Source organism: Orycteropus afer, unplaced genomic scaffold (genome assembly GCF_000298275.1).
Source record: "Orycteropus afer afer isolate SDZICR_OR568_19922 unplaced genomic scaffold, OryAfe1.0 scaffold00008, whole genome shotgun sequence".
Taxonomy (NCBI): Eukaryota; Metazoa; Chordata; class Mammalia; order Tubulidentata; family Orycteropodidae; genus Orycteropus; species Orycteropus afer.
In genome coordinates, this window is record NW_006921595.1 from 14,434,457 (window position 1) to 14,451,999 (window position 17,543).

Here is a 17,543-nt window from a genome sequence, read left to right on the forward strand (position 1 = left end):
CTCTGGTAGCATAGTGGCTAAGGCACTTGACTGCTAACCAGAAGGCTGGCAGTTCAAACCCACCAGCCACTCCTCTGAAGGAAGATGGGGCAATCTCTTCCGCAGTGATACCGCCTCGGAAACCCAAGGAGGGGTCACTATGAGTCGAGTCCAACAACAACAACAAGGAAACCATGTGATCTGATCCACGTCATCGTTCTTTCCAATTCGCCCACTCTGTCCCCGCCCAAGGAGCCCTGGTAGTGCAATCAATGGTTAAGCACTTGGCTGCTAACTAAAAGTATGGTGCTTGGAACCCACCCAGCAGGTCTGCATGAGAAAGACCTGGCAATCTGCTTGTATGAAGATTTCAACCAGTAAAACCCTATCGGGCAGTTCTGCTCTGTCAGATGGGGTCACTATGAGCCAGAGTTGACACGATAGCATCCAACAACAGCAACCTCTAACTAAGTCCATTATAGTCATGCTATCAACTATGCTCCTCCTTGGCCTTGTCAAAAACACTCAAGCCTCTGGGCCTTTGTGCTTGCCTTTACTCTGTCTTAAACACTCTGGATATCCACATGTCGTTCTCATTCCCTATAGGTCTCTACCAAATGCCATCTTACTAGAGAATCCTTCCTAACAGTCCTACCTTAATAGCACCTCCAGTCATTCCTGTGTCCCCCTGTTGTTAGTTTTCATTGAGTTGATTTCAACTCACGATGACCCCATGCATTACAGAGCAGAACTGCTTCATAAGGTTTTCTTGGCTGACGTCTTGATGGAAGCAGATGGCCAGGCCTTCCATAGTACTGTTGGGTGGGTTTGAATCAACACCCTTTAAGTTAACAGTTGAACACAAACTGTGCCACCTAGGGACCTTTCTGTCCCTTTATCTCACTTTATTTTCCTTTTCATATATTTCTGATATTTCATATAAACTATTACATAACATACAGATACATACATGTAGATAATACCTATTGAATATAAGCTCATGACATGAGGGACTTGGTGTTTTTTGTTGTTGGTTTTTACTACCATATCTTCAGAACTGGGGTAGGCCTTGGCACATAGTGATTGCTCAAATTAAAAAAAAAAAAAATCTGTTGAGTGAATGAATTAATAAAATTGTTGCGGGAACTAGGGATATACATCTGGAGAAGGCTAAAAGGATTTATAAATGTTAGTATTTAAATATTTGAAAGAGTATCATCTTAAGTAAGGAATAGACTTAGTTTCAACCAAAAACCAAACTCACTGCCGTCGAGTCAGATCCAACTCATAGCGACCCCTCCTTGGATTTCTGAGGCGGTATCACTACAGAAGTAGATCGTTCAGTCTTCCTTCCGAGGAGTGGCTGGTGGGTTTGAACCTTCAGCCTTTTGGTTAGCAGTCAAATGCCTTAGGCACTACTCTACCAGAGCTCCCTTTCAGTTGCTTTAAAAGGCAACCTAGTACTTATGGGTTGAAGTTAAGTGATGTCAGATAAGGGACTTTCCCACAACTTTTGTGCTCTAACAGTGTCATAAAAAGAAATGTTGGAAAGGAGCTGGAAGTCGTCTTATGAGGGATATTATAAAACTGTCTCTCTGACTTGGTGGAGGAATTGTACTTGCTTTCCTGTGGGAGCCTGTGATTTGGACTCTACTTCCAAGCACTTTTTTGTTTCCTTCCTGGTTCTTGCAGAAATTGCTAGATAAGGAGATGTCACTATCCTTGGGAAAAAAGATTCAGTCATTTATTTGCATGGATGGTCTCATTTCTCTGATGCCCCCTCAACCACACAAGTACCTTTTCCTCAAACCATTAAGGCCATGAAGCTGTGGTTCACTTGCTGGCCCTTTCCCTATATGTGGTCATGCTGCTATAGTTCATTCACACTCTGCAGGTTGTATTGGATAAAACAAAGATTCCATAGCTTTGACTGCGCCTGCCAAGTGAAACTTAAGATTTCTTTATGAGATCGTGTTCTGGTATGTCAGTGTGAACCCTTTTGGAAAGAATTTTCAGAGAAACCAGTCATAATTTGCATGTTAGATTGAACACATCTAATCCAAAATCTAATTAATCCCAAATCCTAGATTCCCCTCCCTCCTAGTTATTATCATCACTGAAGTGCTTTGATAATGAAAACTATGATGATTTCTGGATCGTTTCCAAATACTCATAAATGAATTTTTAAGCTTTGTTTTTCTTATTTCTAATGAAAATATAACTCTGTTTCTTGCAAAATTGGGGGTATTTTACTAATGCCTCATAGTAATTTTCCATTTGTGGGAAAAAAAAAAGATTTTGTAAATCTTCTTATTAGCTCTGTATTTGTATATGGACTGATGTCGTGGTGCTAAAGAATTAAGAGGTCCTGCCTGTTATTTTTAGGACTCTCTATCACTTCACCCTTTTGCCAGAGTGGTTCCTGCCTAACTTTCCCATGAGTTTTAACCTCTTGCTAGGCTCTGCTTGTGTAACAGGAAACAGGCTGTCAGGAATAAACAAATAGTGGTGTATCAGGCACACACTCAGGAGCAAATCATTTTGTTTGCTCTGCCCTTCATTCCCATAAAGTAGACTGATACACGATCCCAGCCTGGAGTCTTTTGGCCCAGAAGTCCTCATTTAAAATAATACCATTTTCGTTTTGGAGTGGCAAAACATTTTGCCAAGTATTTACAGGCAACGGCAAAGATGTTCTTACTCTAAGGTGAACTTTGCAGTGGTGTCATGTCCTGGGACTGCGGATTTAAGTATATCTTTGCTTTTTCTCCAACTCTCAAGGCAGGGGTAATATGCAAGCTTCAAGAGAGAGATGATATCGGACGAATTGAACTGGTCCAGAAGTTGGCAAGAGAAAACTGTCAGCTTTTGCAGACGGACAAAAAAGAACAGGAGAAATCTGAACATGTAAGCCCTTTTCCTCTTGGGGATGCAGGTTTGAAGGGGTAGGAAATGCTTCTGCCTGGTTGTATGTTCAAGGGAAAGAATATTTTAAATTCTTCAGGGTTTATTTATTTGTTATTTTTCCAAAGTAGCCTCCTTAGTGAAAAATGGCAGCTGCTTGTAGCTCTAAGCCAGTGGTTTATGATAGTGCATTTATAATAGAATTCTTCTGAAAATTAAAGTCTATAGAAATAGAAGCACACATTTAAGCAGGTATAAATGCACCTCTGTTTATAAATCTGATTTGATGACTTTTAAATGTGGTCTTGGATGTTTTACCCTATCAGATGGTTTGGAGAATATGAATTTTGAGAATAAAAAATTCCTGTATATTTTATATTCAGTACAGGGGTGCATCTAGTTGCCAAACAAATGTATCCTAAGTCACTAAAAATAGGTAAGAACAGAACAGATCATAGATGCTCCTACCAGTTGAGAGGATCAGAAGGAAGTTTTCCCTGTAACTTATGAAAGCTTGTGTTCCAACAAGAGTTATATTGTTTGCCTATAGTTAAAACTGGAGGAAAGGGATGCCCTACTGTTGCTCCTGAAAGCAGTTATTCAGACCGAGCCTTATTACTCAGAATGCTGCCTTCACACTGGGAAGACAATGAGACCACTTTCTTCTGCTGCACATTGTTGTCTGTTTATATTTGTTGTTGTTTGTAAGACTTCACTCTCAGTGCTAAACTATCCAAGATTGCTCATGAAGGGGGAAAATTCCTCAGTCTTATAAACATGCCTTTCTTCTGACTTTAATTTTCCCTTGGAATTTTATTCTCAGCCCTTTCCATGGGGAGAAAAATTGCTTCTTCTTTTTTTTTTTTTCTTTTCCAAATCCATCAATACAAATGATAGGGTTTTACTGAGCAGGAGAGGAGGTAAGATGTTCAAGGACGGCATACTGTTTCATCTAATAACATGACATATCTGCAACAGTGAGACAGCGAATGGTCACAATTGGTGTCCCAAGGGGGTGAATAATTAGCCGTTTCAAAGCCTTGTCGTTGAACTATTTCTGGGGTGACTGTTGACTTTAAGTGTCCTTGGAAGTCTCAGGACCCTTTGTTGGGTACTGTTGAAAAGTCAGGAGCTTATGCAAGTTGTTAAAAGCACATTGAAGAGTTACTTTATCAAAGACTGACTCCCTAACCTCTGTGGTGTTCTCAGAATATTTGAGTATCCTAAGTGTGTGGCTTAAATGTCTCAAAGTAGTATTTCCTTTGATTGATTTTAGTTGGAAGAGGAACAGTTTTGATTTCAAGATGTGCATTTCCTCCACATTTTAACATCTCTGAAATCAGTTTGAGACGTAACAACTGATGATAAGAAAACATGTCATAATTTAATTGTGAGCGTTTTCTTTCCCAATGGACTTTAAAATGAAGAATGTATTTTACAATTGATTGCATATTAGATTATATGAATCAGTGACTCTGAGGTAAGGCAAGATCTTTCAAAGTCCAACAACAGCAGGGTACCGCTTCATCACCAAAGCTAGAAATCATCAGTCTTAGGCCACAAATAACTTTACATCATTAAAAAGATACTGTGTTATCTTTTATCTTTTTATTTAATCTAATCCAGAATATTATAAAGAGTTTCAGCTAATGAGAACATAATATTCTCCAAATATGTAACTATAGAAATCTGAACTTGGCATTGATAATTTGGACTTAACATAAGTGGTAGACGGTTACAACTGGATGCTAGTGGTTGTTGTTATGTGTCATCGAGTTGTCTTCAACTCATAGCGACCCCTCCTTAGGTTTCCAAGGCGATATCTGATGCTAGTGGTAGAAGGTACTATATACTTACACTCTTTCGAATCAATTTATTAAGAGTAAAATCATGTGGCAGATTGTTTTAATATTTCATGTCTTACACATTGCCGTTGAGTCAGTTCCCATTCACAGTGACCTGATAGGACAGAGTAGAACTGCTCCTTTGGGTTTCCAAGGCTGTAATCTTTATGGAAACAGACTGCCACATCTTTCTCCTGTGGAGAGGCTAGTGGGTTCTAACCACCAACCTTTCAGTTAGCAGCCAAACTCAACCACTGTACTGCCAGCGCTCCTTATTTTATATCTTAGTAAGCATTTAATGTATCTGTATCTTTGTTTTTTGGTTTAAATTCACAATGTTCATGAGGCTGATTCAATAGCATTTTTATTTCTTTTTTTTTTTTTAATTTTATTTTCAGGGTCTTTGCTTTCTTTTCAGTAGCAATCATCTGCTCTTGCTTATGGGAATCAGTTATAATACATAACATGTACAGAGGAAACTGTAGCTTACTTAATGTAAACGGAGGTCTGCAGTTTCCTTCTCTTGTTGCAGCAATAATGACCAAACCCTGGAGTTACATACAGAGTTCCTTTCTTTTATGATTTAAAAATGCTTCATCGACCTCATCTCCTTTTCCTGAGCCAAAGCTAGTTTAAGTAGACAGTAGTAATAATTTGAATTAGAATCCAGTTGCCGGTTGAATTTTTCTTTTAACTTAATGACATTGCTTCTCCAATTCTAGAATTACATTCCTTTTATATATATATAAAAATATTTATGTGTCAAAAGAAGAAAGTTACCATGAGCCTCTGCTGCATTGGGAAATACGTGAATTTGTTTGAATAAAGCCTTTGTTGTTGGTACCTCTTGTTACTAATTGAAGGTTATTAGAGCTTTCTGAGTAGTCATTTCTAATATTTTCTTAATCTAGTATATGCCATAAATATAAATGCATGCAATTAGAGAAGCACCTCACTGGGTGCTTTTGCCAATGTGGTTCTGAAATTAAAAAGTTAAGTATAATTATCACAAGTTTCTCAGGAAGCACTCCCCCCCCCCCCACCAATTGATTAGCTGTAGGCAAAACCAGCCAGCACTCATTCCTAAGAGTTCAAAATTATAATATGAATACTTTAAGAAGGGGATAGAGATTGGCTATTCTAAACATGATAGTGGAATTAACATTTGGTCATTAATTCTTTAAGGAAGTTCTCTATTATATCAGCATTGCCTTTGTTTAGTGTTAATCTGTGATTAGATCAGTAGAGGAAAGGGTGAGTATAACCAATTGGGGACTTTTTAAGATGAGTAATGGTTATAAAATAAAGAAGGGCAGAGCAGAGGGGAGCATTTCAGGCAGAGGGACCAGTAGGAAGACATGACTGGAGTGTGGAATGATTCATGGATAGTATAGGGGCTGGACTGGAAGGGAGGCTGCAATTGTGTTAAGAAAGACCTGGTAGGCCTCCCTAAGGAGTTTAGACTTGCCTTTCCAGCAAAGGAGAGCCATCTAAGAATGGAAGTGGCATAATCCGATGTAGTCTTCCTGAGATCTCTCTGGCATTGGTTAAGAGGAAGCATCGAGGGGGAAAGAGAAAAGTGTTGGAGAGAACCTTTAGAAAGCTATTGTAGTAATAAGGCAGGTGAGACATGTAAGCTTGAACCAGGGGAGTGACTATGGAAATGGAGGAGACAGATTTTGAGAGTCATTTAGAAGTTAAAATTGGCAAATTTTAATGACTGGTGATAGGAAGGAGGGGTATGTGAACTCTGTTATGTTGAGCAAATTTTGAATTTTTATTTAAGTTTCTTTGATGTGGTGATAGATATAAGAATGTTCTGTTTATCACCAAATAGGTTGATCACTTTTGCCAAAAAAGAAAGAAATGAAGAAGTCATTTATCTTGCTTCTTTTTTTTTCCTTCCTATATATTTCAGTCGTCTTAAGATATGTGCTGGGACACACAGTATAACTCCCATTAATGATTTGTTGCGTGGGCATTCTGGCTAATAGTATGGAAACTACATAAACTTTTCTTTTGGACCAGATGTTTGGCAAACATCTTAAGCAGACAATGTCTGGTAGCCCTGGAATGGACTGACTTATTTGGGCCAGAACGTTGGTATTTGCTGCAATGTTGTGTGTGCCTTCTTCATAATTAACCATGATTTTAGGATGCTGTCCTGCCTAATACTGCCTGAGTTGATGTTACTTTACTTTTATTCTAAAATATTTCCCGTCATTCATTCATTCAGTTAACCTTTATAAAGGTGATATTTTAAGGGATCTAGAATAACTATAAATGGCTCCTACTCTCAAGAAGTATATAGTCCAGTTGGGGAGAAAAATAGTGACCCAAATAACTGAGGTACAAGGAAGCAGTGCTGAGCATCCCAAGAAAGATACAGAGGAATTAAAAGAATAATTTATACTTGCAGAGGCAGGATTATCTCTTTCAGTGGAGGTGGAGTTTGACCTAGACCTTTAATGGGTTGGATTTAAACAATTCAAAATAGAAAGAAAACATTCTTAATGGGAAGAATAACATTGGAAAATGCATACAGATATCAAAATACAGGATAGTTTTGGAAACATCAAACCATTCCATTTCACCAGGGTACCAGGAAAGGGGGTGGGGAGGAGATGACCACAGGGAGGCAGAAGGAAGATTTCATGAGAAATAAGGTTGAGACCAGACTGAAGGATTTTAGAATGAATAAAAAGAACTAATGAGCTATTGGTAGCGTAGTGCCTAAGGCAACTTGACTACTAACCATAGGGCTGGCGGTCCAAACCCACCAGCCACTTCGCAGAAGGAAGGTTGGACAATCTACTTCCGTAGTGATACTGCCTCAGAAACCCAAGGAGGGGTCACTATGAATCTGGTCTACTCGAGGACACATAATAACAATGAGCTATTGGCTGTTTTGTTTTGTTAGTTTTCATCAAAAAGAAGGATGGGGGTATGTGATGCATGATATTATTTCAGTTTGACAGATGAGGAAGCTGAGGCAGATGAGAGATTAAGCAGACCTGGGATAAGAACGAACCCAATTCTAATTGCCCCAGTGCTCATGTTCCCTCAGCATTCCTCATGAGAATGAGGACTGAGTGGGGGTTGAGAAGCCAAGATGGCAGCAGTGGTGATGGTCTTGAGAAGGTAATGGACTAGGAGGGCAGCTCTGGATCAGAGACAGAATGATTATGTGTTGAAAGATGCTGGTGGTGGGTGGGGGTTCCAAGGAATAAAGAAAAGGAATCTTAAGGTGCTTACTTGCTTTGAGTCCTAACTTAGATTTGTTGTTGTTATGAGTCGGCCCCGACTCAGGAGCTTATAAATGATTCATATTTTAGTATCAGTGAAATAGCTGCATTAAAGTATAAGTTTAGATGTGGAATGCAACTATACTATTTATCAGAAAATTGAAACTGTATTTTTCCCAAAAGATCTTCTTTATTGTGTATTAATTCATAGATTAGAAATATCAACTCTACCTCCTATATTGACTTCCTAATTTCCAAATTGTAAAACTTAAAAATCTGGAAAGTGTATGTGAAAACTGCATTCAGCGATACTTTCCTTAGAGATCCTGCCTGTGCCCCTCCCTCTCCCCACCCGGTTTTCTTCTGTCAGTACTTTTGTTAAGTCTGCGGACCCACCCTACTTCCTTCCCCTTTTCGAATTCACTCATGAAATATGGGCGGGAAGGGGATTTTGCAGATTCTGGAATTGAATCTTGGCACCCATCTGCTGCCAGTGCAGGGTCCCTATCACTCAACCTCTACCGGAATTTCCTTCCCTGTTTCCTGCAGCCTCATCCTGGAATTCTGTCTGCGTCAAAGGGTTAATTGTTCAAGGATTACTGGGGAGAAGTGGTTTCGAGGGTTCTGGCTCCTGTCACTCTTATTATCCATATGAAAAATTGATCTCCACCTTTTCCCTACTTTAATTTGGTCTATTACTTTGTTGGCTTTTTTTTTTTTTTTAAAGCAGCCAAATATAAGGTGAAAACACTTTTTGTTCAATATGAAACACTGAAAAATAGTTTTATCATTCTATTCAAACTCACATTATAAATCCATCTGTGTAAAGTTAATAGCAATCTTGGCATTATTTGAAATTTGCCAGTGATTTAGTTTAACCAAATAAGCAACTATTTAAGAACAAATAGGTCTTTATAAAGTTATTGCTTAGTTATTGAAAGACAGAATTCAGATGTAATAGGCCATTCAAGTTGTCTACTTGTACACTGAAAAATCATAACAGTGAAACTATATTCTTTTTCTTAGTAACAACATCCAGAATTTGTGTCAATTTGGTACTAAAGTACCTTTTCATATGAAATAGGTTTCTTTGAATGAGTTTTCTTAGTTTATAAGCAGGATTCATACGGCCACAGAACAACACAAAAGTGGTAGAAGATAACTCTTGCCTCCAAGACGTTTACAATCTAGCTGAGAAAAGAACTTCCACTTGGAAAACAAGTAACCATTCAAGGTAGCATTTAATGAAGTGTTTAAATAATTTCACAGCATTCAGAGAGAGGAAAATATGTCTGGTAAGCACATTTCACAACTGAAGCAATCCTATTCTCATTTATTCAAAAGGGAGATTTACAAGTTTGGTTCATGCCACATGTTCTTTAAACTCTTTTTTTTTTCCCCCCTTCAGAGAAATGGTACCAAGGCTTCCAATGAATGTTAGTGATGTGCCCATGCTGTCTGGTGGGACCATCTGCTCATTAGCTGTATTTTAGGTTCTTCCAGGAAGCCCACTGCAAGCCACAACAATTTTAAAATTAGTTTCAGCATTTTTAAAGAGAGGGATTTGTCATTATGCTATTTGTTTATTTTTCTGAAAATATTCAAGCTTATTTGGAAAGGAAAATTTGAGTTATCGAACTAATATTATCAAAGGATCTTTGATTTCCTGCAGTACAGATGCTGTTCCCTGGGCTTATCAGTTGTTGTTGGTTGTTTTTTTAGTGGTTGTCCTCTTTGACTGCTAACCAGAAGCTGGTGGTTCAAACCCACTAGCCACTCCTCGGAAGGAAAGTTGGGCCATCTACTTCCATAGAGTCGGACCCGACGGCACATAACAACAACAGCCCCCCTCAGTGGTATATCTCGCTTCACGTCCCAGAGGATCTTACACTTTTTCTTTTCCACCCACATTAAGGCCTGGTCTGCATTAATGTAACATTAGTTACTATCTGGTAGACTGTTGATCACATAACACTCAGTGGATCTTTGGTGGTTTTGGTTTATTAGGTTTTATAGTAGATGCTGTGTGGACAGAAAGCTAGGGGCAAGCTGCACAGACAGGTGGACAGTCAGTCCTTCATGAGAATTGTATGCTGCTGAACCAAGGGGAAAGTACAGAGAAAACATTGAGAAATCGAGTAAGGGAGAGACATAATGTTGCAGAAAACTTACTATAAAAATGAAATCCACTCCCAACCCAGAAAACTACTCCGCAAACATAGAAGAGAAAGAAATGTTTTATCATTGAATCAACATTAAACCAGAATGTAATGCATCATAGGCAGTCCACTAAAGAGATTGCAGAGACAGAAAGGAATCGTAACCATCATACAGCTAAGCAGATAGAACCCATTATATTCATGTTTGCAAGATAATATCTTTAATTCTCTAGTATCTTTATGGCAGGAGGTAGATTTGCAATTTGGGGCTGGGCCACCTGAAGTAGTGCTAACCTTCTTCTAAAAAAACTAGGGTGGAGGGGGAGCCTGTGCACCAATTTATAGCATGCCTCTGTTCCCTGTGTCTATAACTCCTTTGTAGTGCTCTCATGGAGCTGACAGTCTGAAAGCAATTCCAACAGTGGCTTCACAATTACACAGGTAATTGTGAAACCACTGTTGGAATTGCTTTCAGACTGTCAGCTCCATGAGTGGTAAGTGGTGTGTTGGCACTATGTCAACATAAGCTTGTCCCAGGAACCTCAACTATCCCAGGGAGATGTGCGCATTTCCATGAGGAAGAGACGAGATTTGAAGGATCAGAGGACTTACTGGGGCAAGTGAGGAGGGATGAGCATTGAGGCAGAAGTTTGAGGATGTGAAGTGCCTGGTGCTCTAAAAGGAGTACAAAGTGGCTAGAGTATAGGAATGAGGGAGAGATGGAAAGAGTGAAGTGGGAGAGGCACAGAAGTTAAGACGTGCAGGGCCTTGCAGCCTTAGCCAAAAATTGTGTATTTTATCCTAAGAGCAACATCGAGCTCTAGTGAGGAATTTAAGCCAGAGAGAGAAAGATGATTATATTTGAATTTTTAAGATTCCGTTGGTTGTAGTGTGGGAATGGATTTGAAAAATGGCTCAGGCTCACTTCTTTCAAAGTTCTGAGTTCTTTCCTTCCACCCTTCTCCATTGCTTTCTCATGAAGCAGTAACCAGCCTAAACATGAAGGATCTTATGCGAGGAGCTCAGGTGTAGGGACTTCAGCTCCAATAAAGATAGAATGACCGATTATAGCTCAATTCTATATATTTATTACCTTGTGTGGTGCAAAGAATTACTTGGTATGGCTTTTCTAGCCATAGTATTTGTAACTCCCACCAGATTACTGCCCCTCCCCAAAAAAAAACAAACCCACGGCCATCGAGTCGATTCCAAATCAGAGCATGCCCCATTGGGTTTCCAAGGCAGTAAATCTTTATGGAAGTAGATTGCCCAGTCTTGCTTCCAAGGAGTGTGGCTGGTGGGTTTGAACCACCAATCTTCTGGTTGGCAGTCAGATGCCTTAAGCATTGTGCTACTAGAGCTCCTAGATTACTAAGTGGGACCATGCAAATAAGGTGTGTAGAGCTCTGATGTTGGGATTGGTTAGTTTTGTCACTCTCCCAGGCTAGGGACAGACAGGGGGAATCTCACTGCCATCAAGAGAGAAGAGCTGGAGGTGAAGTGGAGCACATCCTTGGACCAGAGATCCCTGTGCTGGACCTCCTTGTTAGAGATGCCCTGGCAGAATCATCTGGCTGAGAGATGGTAGCAGTGGAAACAAGAGGCATGGGACAGAGTGGTGGCCTTCCTGGCCCATGGAGCAAGAAAGCTGAGTGCTTTTGGGTAGGGGCCTTGCTGGAGGAATGGGGTGCACATAAGTGTACCTATACTCACTGCTGTCAAGTTGGATCTGACTCATAGCTACCCCTCTTTGGGTTTCCGAGGCAGTATCTCTACGGAAGTAGATTGCCCATTGTTCCTTCCAAGGAGTGGCTGGTGGGTTTGAACCATCAGCCTTCTGGTTAGCAGTCACATGCCATAGGCACTATGCCATGAGAGCTCCCAGGTATACTTATGTTGTTGTTGTTATTTGCCATCGAACCGGACACGACTCATAGCGATCCCTCCTTGGGTTTCCGAGGTGGTATCACTATGGAAGTAGATTGCCCAACTGGCCTTCCGAGGAGTGGCTGGTGGGTTTGAACCACCAGCCTTCTGGTTAGCAGTCAAGTGCCTTAGGCACTATGCTACCAGAACTCCCAGGTGTACTTATGTTGTTGTTGTTGTTGTTATGTGCCGTCGAGTCGGCCCCGACTCATAGCGACCCCTCCTTGGGTTTCCGAGGCAGTATCACTACGGAAGTAGGATTGCCCAACCTTCCTTCCGAGGAGTGGCTGGTGGGCTTGAACCGCCAGCCGTCTGGTTAGCAGGCAAGTGTCTTAGCCACTATGCTACCAGAGCTCCCAGGTGTACTTATAGGCAGGGCTAAAAGAGCTTTGTAACACACTTGCCTGAACAGGGCAGAGACGAGGCCAAGGGCCAGAGAGGCATGCCTCCGTGCATTGCAGGGGGAGACTGTCCTGATCAAAGAATTGTATTCTGAGTGCATTCCTGAACCTGAATTGAAACTTATTACTTCCCTAATGAACCTCATAACTGTGAGTATTGTCTGTGAGTTCTTTGTGGCCATTGCATCTAAGTATCAAACCCAGCAGAGAAGTAGTGAGTGCGGAAGGACAGCTGGTGTCAGAATTGGTGAAAAGGCTGGAGGGTGGTGACATTTCTAGCCTCATAGGAATAAGCCTTAGGCTGCTGATGGTGATTCTGTCTCTCTCTTGTGAAGTTAGCTGAGGTCAGAAGATGCTGCCCCCATGCCCGTTTTGTATCTTTTAAAATACTGTCTCATGAATTTTCTTTAAACTATTGACTTTGGTTTAGTCCATCTTTTTTTGAAGTGAATTTTGAACATGTGTGAAATATTTCTTAGTAAACAATATACAGACATATATATTCACTTGAAATATAATTTACTCTGATACATGATGTTTGCCACATATTGATTAAGACAAACTTTGGTGATTTCAGATTGATTCAATTACTTCAGTTGGTCAAGATGAGGAAAAGGAATTTATAAAAGGCTTCCAGTAGGATGCAAAGAACCTTTATTCCTTTTGCAATGGGAGGTGGGTGGAAAGGAAGAAATTCCATCTGGCTTCCAGCTGCCCTAAATGTTGTTTTAAGATAGCAAAAATAGAAGATTGCTGAAAATATCATAACAGACTGTGGACAAGTGTACTGTACATATTTTTCTAATAAGTCATGTTAAATACCCATATTTTACTTAAAACATGACTGTGTTCTTATTTGTCATTACACAAAAATTTGTCTTTTTTTTTTTTTTTTGGTAATCTTTTTTTTTTTTTTTTTTTTGGTAATCATCTACTCTTATTACCGAAGCAAAGAAGATCTATCTGCAGAAGTCATTGTTGTGGCATTTAGGTTTACCTGGAGTAGATTTTTTTGTTGGTTTTTTTTTCCCTATTTTACAAAATTTCCCTTTGTATTAAAAAGAGCACACACGAGAGAATGTGGCATGTGTCTACTGTACATTTGTACGTAATTAAGAGAACAAGGCTCAACAATTTTAACAAACCCTTGTAAATGCCCTCTTTGTTCAGGTTCCAGGAATGGTTGGGTAGGATTGAGGCCAGGTGACTCAGAGTATAGGATTAGGGCTCCTCAAGATCCAAGAAATACATGGTGGGAGAATAATGGTTATAATAAGATAGTTACATGGCAGGAAGTGTTTTAGGGGTAGGGATTTGTATGGAGGCCCATGAAAACTTAATTATTAGAACTTATCTTGATGACTTGAAAGATGGGGTTGGGAGTGGAATATGTCAAGGTATCTTGTGCTAGGGGAAAAAGACTCCAGATTCAAACATATGCTATAGAGACCCTTTTATCAAGTCTTAAACAGGACAAAGACAAAAACAAAGATGAAGACATCATCAAAACGTAGGAAGCTGTCATTGAGTACCCATTACAGAGGCCTGTGGAACCCATTGAATCACAGTTACGGTGTTTGTTATATAATATAAGGGACAAAGGAAATCATCACAAGATCATAATTGGTGACAGGTCAGTTCATCACAGTAGCAGATAAGACTACAGTAGCAGGGATAGAACCATGATTGAGATATATACATAATTGCAGGTTAAAAAGTTTACAGGATTGGTTTTTGGTTTTTGATTTCTTGATTACTGAGTGGTAAGGGGGAGCTCTGGTAGTGTAGTGCCTAAGGCATTTGACTGCTAACCAGAAGCCTGGTGGTTCAAACCCACCTCGAAAGGAAGATCGGGCAATCTACTTCTATAGTGATATCGTCTCAGAAACCCAAGGAGGGGTCACTATGAGTCAAAATCGATTCCACTCCATGACAATGAGTTTGGTTTTTTTGCTTGGGTGGTAAGTGTATGATCATGATCATGTGACCCTGAGTCACAGTCATAGTCATTAGGACCCCAACCTTTAACTTAGATAAGATGCCGCTGATTGGCCATTTTCAGTGAATGCCCAGACAAGCTGTGTGAGCACCTTTCTGCATATACTTAATCTGCCTTCAACTGCACTCATTCTGAGAGCTAACTGCACCTGCCTGGGCTTGTCCTGACTTGTCTCAGCATAGCCACATTGCTGGTTCAGTGGTCAGCAGCAAGCATTGGGGAAGTAAATGAAGAACTTAAATGGCATCTGAACTTAAGTCAAGACTCAAAATGGAGGTAGGGCTCCCAGTGTAGATCACAGTACTCCTAGAATTTTAAAAAACAAGTGCTTTAGAATTTAAGCTCTAATGCAGCCCTTTGCTGCCAAGGAGGGCAGATGATTCTTTAACCTTCCCCAATCTTGCTTGGTTAGGATTTATAGAGGTAAAATGAATTTGTCATTGATATTCTTGTGAATAAAGAATTCTAATGGTCCCCAAATGGTGCAATGCATAATATAATTCAAAACAATTTTATGGTTGGTGCTACCACTTTCTCTCTGCTCGGTGAACTGACCGTTATTACAAGTTGGGGGATTGTGATGCGGCATCATTTTTCAAACAATTTTAGTCATCATGTACCCTGATTCTTCAGGTAAGAAAAAAGTTTTAATCAAAGACTGGCATCTGTTTAATAGTGAACAGTTTCCTCTAAAATAGTCAAAGAATACTTTATAATTGATTTGTTTTGTTAGAAGTTTGTTGATTACAAGCAAATATTAAAATATTTTAACTGATAGTATTCTTCTAGTATAGATACCTTTTAGCCTCTTTAAATCAGAAGCAGGAAATCATTCATGAAGTTATTACTGGAGATCTTTAGGTTTGTTAGAAGATACTGTAATTAGGATTTAGTGCTTTTAACCCTTTGTTAAAAATAATCAAAACATAAAGAAATTAAAACAAAGGATTTATTTTGAGCAGTTAATCTTTATGTATGTCTCTTTCTCTGACATCGAGTCAGATCTGACTCATAACGACCCCTCCTTGGGTTTCTGAAGTGGTTTCATTATGGAAGCCGATTGTTCAATCTTCCTTCCGAGGAGTGGCTGGTGGGTTTGAACTGCCAGTCTTCTGGTTAGCAGTCAAATGTAGGGAGATCATTTGTTTCTAAGAACAAGTGGCTCAACATAGGCTAGTTAACAATTGTAAAAAAAGTTAATAAATATGCCTTTTAATTCTCTCAAAATAATAATACAATATTTGATTACTTTATGATTTAATAAATAATTTGCAAATTGGTGGAGTGCTCATCTCTCTACATGAAGAAACAAAAATACCAATGTTCCCAAAGACTGGAGATTTTACAGAAGTTTTAATACAGTATTTAAGTTTCCATGGTGACAGAGTACTTACTGATTATTAACTTAGCATTAGCTATTGAAAAAGTAACCCCTGAAAATTTGGCCTTTTACCCTATTTGTAGTTATGAGACCTTTTGACATTAAAAAATTAAGGAAGCACACAGTCTTTTCATCACTCGGTCATGGGTTTGTTACTGACTACTTTTTTCTTGAGCCAGAAAAAGCAAATTGGTGATGTTGCTGAGAAGTTAGCATTTCCTGGTTAAAAAAAATTGTAAATAATAAGTCAGTAGTTTTGCAGTTTGGGTCAAGCTTTTAATTTTATGCTCATGGGTAAGAGAAAGCCCTTGAAATCAAAGTATGATGTCTGTTTTTATTTTGTTTATATTGTTGAGACCTTTGTATTGTGGTGCCATAGTTATATTTCTGGGACCCTAACGTGAAACTAAGGACCTCTGGTGATGTAGTGGTTAAGGCATTTGGCTGCTAACCAGAAGGCTGGTAGTTCAAACCTACCAGCTGTTCCATGGAACAAAGACAAGGCAGTCTGCTTCTGTAAAGATTTGTAGCCTAGGAAACCCAGTGGGGTTCTCTGAGTCGGAATCCACTTGATGGCAGTGAATTTTCGGTTTGAAAGTGAAGCCGTAGTCCCTAGGTGGTGCAAACCATTAATGTCCTCAGCTGCTAATGGAAAGGTCGGTGGTTCCAGTTCATCCAGAGGCTCTGCAGAAGAAAGGCCTGGCAAACTACTTTCCCAAAATCAGCCATTAAAAACTTGGTGAGGCACATTTCTACTCTAATACACATGAGGTCGCCATGAGTCTTAGTCAACTTGATGGCAACTGCTTTAAAGACAGTTCCGTTGAACTGCTTTTCCTCTGCCTGTTAGCAGTTATCCCATTGAGAAATTAATGGGATTGTTCAATAACAGTCCCTGAAAGTACGATTTTGTTAGCATGTGCTTTTGGGGCTTCTTCATAAACACCCATTGGGAAGCACATGGCTAAAAATTATTTCAGTATTAGAACAATAAACAGATATAACTGTAAAAACATGGAGAAAGAGTCATTGAAGTCATGAGATAGCATTAGCTCCTCTAATAATATGAATGACTAGAATTTTTAAAGATCTAAGTGAATAAAATTTCTGGATATAAAATGGCACAGAGGGGGACCACACCTGGCCTAATAATGGTGTTAATTATACCTACAAGATGGAGATTAAGGGATAAACCAAGGAGGTGGTGAAAGGAAGAATAAGAGCCTGGATGAGGAAGGATTCTTACTAACCCTTTAAATCCAGGAGAAAAAACATTGCAACAAAACAAAGTAGAGCCAGTTTTATTCTGATTATCTTGAAGGAATATATTTGAGTGTCAGATGCTTGTGAACAGAAACATTTCATGACTTGTTGAACTATAAAATGCCATTTCCATTGTAATTTGGCAATCACATCTGACCTTTATCCCAATTTAAGTAGATCCCGTTTCCGTCCCAAGGCAGTAAATCTTTAATTCCTGTCCTTCAGTATTACTCATAATCTTGGCATATGGAGGGGATCTGCACAGACCTGAGAAAAGTCACCACACCCTGGAAAAATCCTTATTAATAAAGATCAGAGTGATTCTAGGTATCTGGAACAATTGCAGCTACTCATTTCCTTCTGTTCTACCGTCTCTGGTTTGCCGTTTTTGTGTCTTAGTGATGGAAGTGTTCATGTGCACATCTGTAAAGATATTTAGAGC

General features: G+C 39.4%; 1 protein-coding gene across 1 annotated transcript in view; it reads left to right on the forward strand.

The window, feature by feature from the left end:
• The window catches only part of RAPGEF5 (Rap guanine nucleotide exchange factor 5), a 379,123-nt gene that overhangs the window by 237,848 nt on the left and 123,732 nt on the right, over window positions 1-17,543 (forward strand). The window contains exon 9 of the mRNA XM_042781600.1: window positions 2,761-2,886. Coding sequence (XP_042637534.1) covers window positions 2,761-2,886 — 126 coding nt within the window. The remainder of the gene's footprint in view (window positions 1-2,760; window positions 2,887-17,543) is intronic.